Below are 9,951 nucleotides of genomic sequence, written 5' to 3'. Positions count from 1 at the left end.
CAATGCCTCCTGTATTTATAGGCACAAGAAGAGTTGACACCTGGAAAATCTCGTTAAAAGAAGAAGAGTTCACACTTGAGATATTTTAATAACCTTAAAAAAACATTTAACGATTTTATTTAGTCATTTTAGTTCAGAATTATATCATTTATATATGATATCATCTTTCTACCCAACAAACAAGCTACTAACCAGTAACCACTATTTGTACTGTATAAAGTAGCCCCTACGAGAGTTAATTCCATTTTTTTATCTTAGATTTATAAGTCTCAGTCTACTTTTAATTCTTATTTTTCTATATATAACATTCATCTCTAACCTTAGTATTATTGCGACATGATCATTTTTTGTCTTCTATCAACAAAACAGTTTAAATGTCCTTAAATACAAGGACATGCATTTTGATCTTCAATTATGGATTTTTTAAAAATACAGAGAAATATAGCAGGTCAACACACTTTGTATAAAAAAAAGATTAAAATGTCATTATAGTTAACGACATTTCAACGATTTTGTTGACGGGGATAAAAAAAAATGATCATGTCACAATAATATTAGGATCAAAAGGAGATGTTTTGATTAAAAAAAAGAAGTGAACTAACACCTATAAATGTAGGATGAAAATAGAATTAACTCCCCCTTGCAATATATAATATGGGGAAAAGGTTTATTTATATAAATATACTATAGGGTAGTAGGTCAGTAACTAAACTGTTCAAATTAAGAATACTATACGAGTAGTGAGTCAGTAATTAATTTATTAAAGTGAATAAAGTTAAGTCAAGTTAGGTAAACTCTTTTTTAGTGTAATAACTTGCAAACCACAAACGACACTAGAAAAACTGTACTATATGCAAAGAGTTATATATATATATATATATATATATATATATATATATATATATAATGAAATTGATACTTTTAGAATTTATTAATAGTGAGAAAGCAGTATGCATAAAATGTTCAAGTGAGGAAAAGGTAGAGCTTGGGCAGGAGCATTCCAAGAATGTTGATTATATATGGTGGGCAGTGGGCAGGGAGCAGATAACATAGCTGGCAAGGTGAGGGTTCCAGACAATTTACACTCACACCAATCTTTAGAACAATGCAATCTGGACTTGGCCAAGTAAAGATTACCAGGTACACATATATTACAGGAATCTCCCCAACTTGCAATTTAATACACAACTTTAACAGCTGGCACATGCTTAAATTTCTTTTGCTATATTAAATACCATAAGATAGGATCATAGGACAAAGCACACCGCCAAAAAACGTGTAGTCTAGCAGCATAACTGTGGCTCTCCCAAATGAGAGGTTAACTGATTCGTACTCCAAAAAAAAAAAAAAGAGTGTGCATCATGTGAAATTACAAAATGTACTAAAAACAATGCCAAAACGTGTGTACTTTATGATATGTAAAAGTTCAAACTCAAGAATTTGCCCGTACATGCTTAGTTTAGTAGTTCAGTGAGCAATATTTGAGAGAAGAGACCAATATTTGCGTGTCTGTTGAGCCATTGAATTACCATGATTTGTATTCTGTCCCACAAGAATGGGTGCGCTTTGTAGTTTTGTGTGGTGCACTTTTAAAATTTTGTACATGTACAAAGTGTATTTTTATATATCATAGGAATCACTTTTACATTCACACGTTCAAAGATACTATAAAAGAAAAGGTATTATTTGCAGGCATTGGTCATAATATGAATTATGTTCCACAAAATCCTTTGTTCTTATATATAATGCAATTCCTAATTTCCATTAATAATGAAAAATGTATAATTTAATTAAAATTTAAGAATTTTTTTATTGTGCTAATAGTATCAGTTACTATTATGTATAAAATAAAATAGTTACATCAAATACTATTAAAACTAATGTTAATAGTGTCTGATATTATTAATGCAATAAATTAATACATTCAAATAGAAAACTATAAGATTCGACTATTCAAGTTTAAATTTATTGTCTAAAAACGTGTACATGTCATCATTCAACTGCACACATTGACTTGGGTGACACATATATGATAGGTCTATGATATATGGAGCAAGCTGTGGTGTCAGTAATAATTTTAATAATAGTAATAATAATAATTAAGACAACAGCAGAGTTTCAGAAGTATCCGAGGTATGAAGAATGAAGAAGCAGCATTGACTTGCACTTTATATTTTATATGTATTCATTTAATTAACAGAAATTTAAGCAAGATTTAGTATGTATTTAATATCCGTGCTACAATGATTGAGCAGGTTACATGCATAGGCAGTTCAGTTAGTCACATAAGTAAAGTTTAAAACGAAATTAAAGACTAATGATTGAATCTCACAAGTGATAGTGTATCCTTCCAGATGTTGATCGAGTTTGTGTGATTAATCGAGTTTTGATTAGTTTACTGTCAATTGGAGAGGATTATTAATAGGTCTCAACTACTTTTTTTTTCCCTTTATGAAACAAATTAGACTATAAAATTTAAAAATAATACATTCTCGTTCCATTTTATATGTCTGGTTCAGTTAACAAGATTTAATTGAAGTTATTTTTAATTAATTTTTTATAATATTAAGTTTACTATAAATATATAAAATTCATATATTTAAAAGTTACATTAAAAATACTATTAAATATTAAAAAATTAAATTTAAAAATAAGTATAAAAAAAAAAAAAAGAAAGAGTTGATTTCACTGGTGAATAATAAAATAAATTGGTAAAATAAAATAGAGGGGGTAAGAAATTAGTTACTATCGGTGAACATCGACTCTTCTCGATCCAAGAACCTCAATCCTATTTTCTACTAGTAAAATATTCTCAAAGATGGGAAGAAATATAAAAATCACTCACAAATCCTGCTCGTGCTGGAGAGACATTTTAACAAGAAAATTATAACCCTACTTGTCTAAAAGTGAAATTTTATCCAAAATTAGCATCAAGAAATTATATTTATAATTATGCCTATATATATGGGCTGAATAAATTGATCCAGCCCAAATACACGACTTAGTAACATTCGGGTTACGGATTCTATTCCTCCAACCCAACATGAAGATTTCAGCATATTTTTATGTGGACTATGGTCCACATAACACTTTGTAGATCATAAAAAAAAATACATTTTTAATATATTAAAAATATATTATTTCAATGTCCTCCGTACTAAAAGTAAATTATGTGTGTACCTAATATACAATATTTGATAGTATACAAAATAATGTAATTTCAGTATTCAAATAATGTACTTTATGTACATAAATAATGTACTGTTTATTTGTGGTTACATAGTTGTGTGGACCTTGAACCATGGTCCATTGAATAATGACTTGAAGATCTCCGCCAAAATTATATTGTGGATCATGATCCATATTGTAAGATAAATCATTAATACGTACTCATTTTTAGTATACTACATGTTCATATTTAGATAGTGCACTAAAAATAAACTTGTATTAAAATATAGTATATAATGAATTATTAAAAACGAACAGTTAGTACAGTCAAAATGAGCATACAATATACTAAAAATGAACATATATGTCAATGGTCCACCTTGCAAGCAATGGGGGCCATGGTCTACAATATAATGATATAAAAATCTCGTAATTCCTCTTGATAGGTGAAATTCAAGATCAAATTAAGATAAGTTGTGTTTATTAACTTGCTGTCAACCAGTTTTTTTGTGCCAAGATAAGTTGTGTTTATTTATAATGTCATTCTGGGGTTTATGGAATCAAAGAAACGACGCCATATGGAACAACACACCAGTCAATTATCCTGCATCCTACATGGTACGTAAGTCCTGGCATTTCATGAAAGAATAGAGAGATGCTAAAATGAAGAGAGCCTAAGCATCCATAACAGAATGGTTCAGGCCCCAAATGCTTGGGTTAAACCGCAACAAGGAATGAGGAAGTTAAATGTTGATGTTGCTCTAAACAAGCTAAGTATGAAGCCACGATGGGATTTGGATGGGTGCTGCGCAATGATCAAGGCAACTTCATAGCAGCGAAAGGTGTTCATTGGAAACGGATCTTTACCTCAAGAGAAGCTGAGGCGGTAGCTATCCGTGAAGCTTTGAACTGGTTGAAAGAGCTCAACTATGACAACGTGCAAGTCAAATATGACTCGTTGCAAGTGATTAAAGGTCTGCCATCAATTCAAGAGAATTTCTCTTTTCATTTAGTTTTGGGTGATATTAAAAGCTTGTTAGAATCCAATTGCCCATGCTCTAGCAAGACATTCCGTTTCTATGTCCGATTGCTAGGAGTGGTTATCTTACCCTCATAACTTCATTTGTAATATTTTAGCTTCGGATATGAATGAATGATTTGCTTTGTTTAAAAAAAATTAAAAAAAATTAATGGGTCTTTGGTTTTATTAATTCAATATTATTTTCCTACCCATCCTCAAATATCAACTAAAAATTTTGACAAGCTCGGTCTATTAAAAACCATTAATAATAATTGTATTATATATGAAGTTATTATCGATTGGTACATAGTCAAATCAATACTATTAAATGTTGCTATGTTCAAAGAGAAATTAATTAAAGAATTAAGAGTACAGTTTTACTTGTAATCCAAGTATCCAACTACATGTCAAATTTAGTGATGGAGAATTGATCAATTGAATAACGTGTAATTAATTTTTAGGATAATATTTTAAATTTATATTAATTTTTAATGAATTTCAAAATATGATTAACTAATTATTTACTATGACACCTTTTACCTGACGTTTGGTTGGGAAGAATGAATTATGAAGGAAATGAATTGTAATTCGGTGGGAAAAAATAAGATGTGAATAAAGTGTGAATAAAATTTGGTGTGTACTAGATAAACTTGGACAAATTATACCATGGCCAGAGTCCACATTGCATTGTAAACCTGGTTCAAAAATAAACTTAATGACATGTTTCGTTCATGGAATAGGTCAAGAATGGAATGACATTCCTTGGAATAGACCTATTCGATCATTTGTTTTAGACATATTGTCATTGGAATAGCATTCCTAGGAATGAGCTATTACCTTTGCAAAGGGAATAGCCATTCCTAGGGGGCCCCTTGGTATTAGCTATTCCCATACTCTTGGGAATAGCTTTTATATTGCAAATACCAAAAATACCCTTTACAGTTTATTTAATATTTAAGTTTAATAAATATAATGTATTATATAAATATATATATATATATATATAATTAATTATAATTTTATCTATCATTAAATATATATTTAAATAAATTATATATATATATATAATACATATTTATATTAAATATTTATTAATTGAAAACAACTTAAATATAAATAAATATACATGTGTAATAAATTAATAAATAATTAATATAAATATGTATTATATGTGTGTGTGTGTGTTAACAAGAGAGAACCACAAAATGGTGGGTTCTCCTGCCTCAAATGCATCTCCAAAAGAAAAGAAAAAAAAAAAGTCAACATCATCCCTAGAGGTAGAATATAATATGTAGTTGTGTGGGAGCAAAGAATATGTAGTTGTATTTACTTAGGCTATTTATATAGAGAAGTGAAGGATGTTAACCACACATTCAAACTCAAGAAAATCTAGGTTAGGAGTTAATCTTTCAACCTCCCCTATATCTCTCTAACTATATATATATATATATATATATATATATATATATATATATATAATCATCATCATTATTATTATTATTATTATTATTATTATTATTATTATTATTATTATTATTGTGTAGTTGACACATTCTGTACCTCTGTACCTGCAATTAATAGTTTATGTACATGTAACTATCATATTATGTGTCAGCAATTATCAATTTATTTGTTTACATGTACAAAAACTGTTAATTGCAGATACAAAATATGTTAAATGAAGGGCACTAAATTTTTGTATCAGATTTGCAATGCAATATAAACATTGTCCATGGTAATAATTGGTAAATTTGTATTGTGACTCTAAATGATAAAAGATCATAAAGAGATAAATTTGTCTAAGTTACTCTAGGGTGATGGTTCTAAACTAAGGAAGCCAATAAATGACTTTCCTTATGAGTTGAATTTGTATCCCTATAATTACACAGTCAACATCCAGATAAACTTGATTTAGGTTGCCCAATTAATTAGTGTCTACTCTTGTCTAACCTTAGAGTTAATGAAATTAATTACTTACTCGAAAAAGACTGATGTGGTAGTTGAGTTGAACGGCGAGTGCAACTGCCACGTTCATGCACTACCATCTCACGATAGCCACGTACCAAACTCAACCTACCAGTTGAGTAGCGTACGACAGTATATACATACACCTTTATATACCGCGGGAGACTCTCCCTCCATAGCCAAGTACTAGAGCTACCAAAAACGTTTGCTGCACAAAAAAACAAAACCAATTAAGATGGCGGCAACGTTGTCAACCTTAACGGCGCTAGCAGGGGAGACGGCTCTGCAATCGAGCTTCGTGAGGGACGAGGACGAGCGTCCGAAAGTGGGTTATAACGACTTCAGTGACGAGATTCCGGTGATATCCTTGAAGGGCATTGATGACGTCAATGGCCGGCGAGTCCAAATCCGAAACGACATTGTGAAGGCGTGTGAAGATTGGGGGATCTTTCAGGTGGTTGATCATGGGGTTGATGCCGGGCTCATCGGAGAAATGACCCGCCTTTCTAAGGACTTCTTCGCCTTGCCGCCGGAGGAAAAGCTCCGGTTTGACATGTCCGGCGGCAAGAAAGGCGGCTTCATCGTTTCCAGCCATCTCCAGGTACATTTAGCACACTACTACAGTATCTATTTATAACTACTTTTTTAACTTACTAAATCACAAAAAGTCAGAGTTTCGGCATATGAGATAGCAATTTGGTGTCACTGGACCACAAGATTTTTAATTTTTCTAAAAGGTTAAATTTTTTTTAGGGTGAAGCGGTGAAAGATTGGCGGGAAATTGTGACGTATTTCTCGTACCCAGTGAGGGCAAGGGACTATTCAAGGTGGCCGGACAAGCCGGAAGGGTGGAGGGCAGTAACGGAAAAGTACAGTGAAAAGTTGATGGACTTGGCATGCAAACTGCTGGAGGTTTTATCAGAGGCAATGGGATTGGAGAAGGAAGCGTTGACCAAAGCCTGTGTGGATATGGACCAAAAAGTGGTGGTCAATTTCTACCCAAAATGCCCCCAGCCTGACCTAACCCTTGGCCTAAAACGCCACACAGACCCTGGAACCATCACCCTTCTGTTGCAGGATCAAGTTGGCGGTCTCCAAGCCACCAAAGATGGCGGCAAAACATGGATCACTGTTCAGCCCGTTGACGGCGCTTTTGTTGTTAACCTCGGCGACCACGGCCACGTAAGTAATCACATTACAAAACTCCAGTGTTCTGGTACTAGATTGTTGGTAAAGATAGAGAATCAAATTCAAACAGTGATAGTGCGCTCTCAATCTACAATCATTATTATGTGGACCACAGTCCATGCAGCTATCAAATAAGGTATATTCATTAGTCCTATCAAAGCGGGTTGGTCCGTCCCACCCTAGGCCTAACTCCTGACAGGTTTTTGCGGACCGGCCCGTTAAGCCCGCAAACTAGAATTCATGCAATCCTAGCCCGTCTCGTGCGGGTTGACGGGCCCCGCGGACTAGCCCACGCTTTTTTAGGTACTTTACTTTACTTTCATGTTAAATTAAGTAAAAAACTATAAAGATGACAAAAATGACCTATCTAATAAATAAATAAATAAATAAATATATATACATATATATATAAATTAATTAATTAATTAGTGTTTGGCCCGCGGCATGAGTGTGGACCATAATAAAATGTACATTTTTAATGTACTAAATGTACATTATTATTGTATTGAATATACATTATTCTTATATTATAAAAATAATGTACATTCAGTACACAAATAATGTACATCTCCTGAATATAATGTACATTATTTTTATATTGAATGTGCATTATTTGATAGTATGGTCCACACAGCTATGTGGACCATAATGATTGGGGTAAACCCGCGCGGGTTGTGGGTCAATTTCGGCTCATCCCGTTAGGCCCGTGTTTTCATAGGCCTAGATTTTCATGACACTAATCCGTCTGACCACGAGGTAGGTGCGGACCGGGTTTTGGCCCATTTTGACAGTAGTAAATTATTCCTTACACAAAGAATTAATTAGTTTTGGTTTGTTGATTTGGACATGCAGTTTCTGAGTAATGGGAGGTTCAAGAATGCGGACCATCAAGCGGTGGTGAACTCAGAACGCAGCCGGGTGTCTATAGCGACGTTTCAGAATCCGGCGCCGGAGGCGACGGTGTACCCGTTGAAGGTGAGGGAAGGGGAGAAGCCGATTATGGAAGAACCCATCACGTTTGCAGAGATGTATAGGAGGAAGATGAGCAAGGATCTGGAGCTTGCGAGGCTCAAGAAGTTCGCAAAGGAGCAGCAGCAAATCATAAAGGCTGCTGCGGATAAGAACTTGGAAACTAAACCTATTGATCAAATTCTTGCTTAATATGGATTCGGCTGTTATTTACTAATTATGCACTATGGTCACTGAGTATATACTAATAATAAATTCAGGAGTTTTCCTCCAGAGTTATATACTCCATCGGTCTCATTTTATGTGTCGAGTTTGATTAATGTGTCTTAACTTATACTCGTATTATTTATATTTTAATTTTTTATAATATTAAATTTAAAATTAATATTGAAATTTATATATTTAGAAAGTAAATTAAAAATAATATTAAATACAAAAAATTAAATTTAAATGTTAATAGAATTAAACAAAGAAAGAATTAATTTGAGTAATAAATAATAAGTAAGACATATAAAATTGAAAAGATAAAGTCATTTTGTATCACCTATAAACTAGAATACATAGTGGTCGGGTAATGAGAAATATAATAGTCCGAACCACAAAGACTTGTTGATGGGCCTTGGACAATGAAGCTTTGTCCAAGAGAGGGTCTAGTCCATTATGAAAAATATAATGTTATTTGGAAGAAGAGGAACCAAGAACATGCACGTAGCAATCGTTATACGTTGCACCACGGTGCACATAGCAATGTGCACCACATACGTAAAACGATGTCGTTTTGGTGTTAGTGGACGCAGACGCGAATGACTCCAAGAAATTCATTATCTATAATACACATAATCATTATCTAGAATACACAGAATATTGACACACAATACACAGAACTCATCCTCATAACATTCGAATGCACAAACACATCACAACCTGTGTTAATAACATGAATACACATAATATTGACACAAAATACACAGAACTCATCCTCCTAAACATTCGAATGCACAAACACATCACAACATGTGTTACTAACATGAATACATATAATGGTTGCCTAGAATACACAGAATGATTGCCTGGAATATACAGAATATTAATATAAATACAGAGACCGGCCGAAACGGGAAACGTGGTTTCTAAAAAAACGGACGATTAGTTTACAATGCTCAAAACGACGTCGTTTAGGTACGTGGTGCACGGTATAATTTGCCTGCACGTAGGGATGCGGTTGTTATGTCATGGACGGGTTTCATTTTGTAAAGTTGGATCTGGGTCAATATTCACAATTTTAAAATTTTATGTTCACAGTTACAGAATTCTATATTTATTTTTTTTGAAAATCAGAATTCTATATTTATAATTTCATAATTTTATATTTAACAGTATAACACAATTTTTGAATCTACAAAAATTGTGAATATAGAGGTTCAAAATTGTGAACAGAGTAATGTAATTTTGTATATTGATATCTAAAATTGTGAATATAAAATTCTAAAATTGTAAATATGGACTCAAATCCACGTTGTAAGGTGAACCCGGATCGATAACATAATTTGCCGTAGAGGAGAGGACGCGTGACCTAATAAGAATTTATTCAACAGTTCAGTAGGACATGGCTAGAACAAGACAAAGTTCATCCTTGGGTA

General features: G+C 32.8%; 1 protein-coding gene across 1 annotated transcript; it reads left to right on the top strand.

The window, feature by feature from the left end:
* Positions 1 to 6,337: 6,337 nt before the first annotated feature.
* Positions 6,338 to 8,599, top strand: LOC116011765 (naringenin,2-oxoglutarate 3-dioxygenase-like). The gene is made up of 3 exons (XM_031251166.1): positions 6,338 to 6,755; positions 6,908 to 7,336; positions 8,195 to 8,599. The coding sequence occupies exons 1-3, from the start codon at positions 6,390 to 6,392 to the stop codon at positions 8,501 to 8,503; spliced, it is 1,104 nt and encodes a 367-aa protein (XP_031107026.1). The 5' UTR covers positions 6,338 to 6,389; the 3' UTR covers positions 8,504 to 8,599.
* Positions 8,600 to 9,951: the final 1,352 nt, after the last annotated feature.

The sequence above is a fragment of the Ipomoea triloba genome, chromosome 3, assembly GCF_003576645.1.
Source record: "Ipomoea triloba cultivar NCNSP0323 chromosome 3, ASM357664v1".
NCBI lineage: Eukaryota > Viridiplantae > Streptophyta > Magnoliopsida > Solanales > Convolvulaceae > Ipomoea > Ipomoea triloba.
This window is presented reverse-complemented; position numbering and strand designations above follow the sequence as displayed.

Bases quoted from the DNA above. Each gene is read 5' to 3' on its own strand.
- LOC116011765 (XM_031251166.1), top strand. From the start codon at position 6,390: ATGGCGGCAACGTTGTCAACCTTAACGGCGCTAGCAGGGGAGACGGCT. The intron at 6,756-6,907 runs GTACATTTAGCA...AATTTTTTTTAG, and splicing joins TCGTTTCCAGCCATCTCCAG to GGTGAAGCGGTGAAAGATTG. The intron at 7,337-8,194 runs GTAAGTAATCAC...TTGGACATGCAG, and splicing joins ACCTCGGCGACCACGGCCAC to TTTCTGAGTAATGGGAGGTT.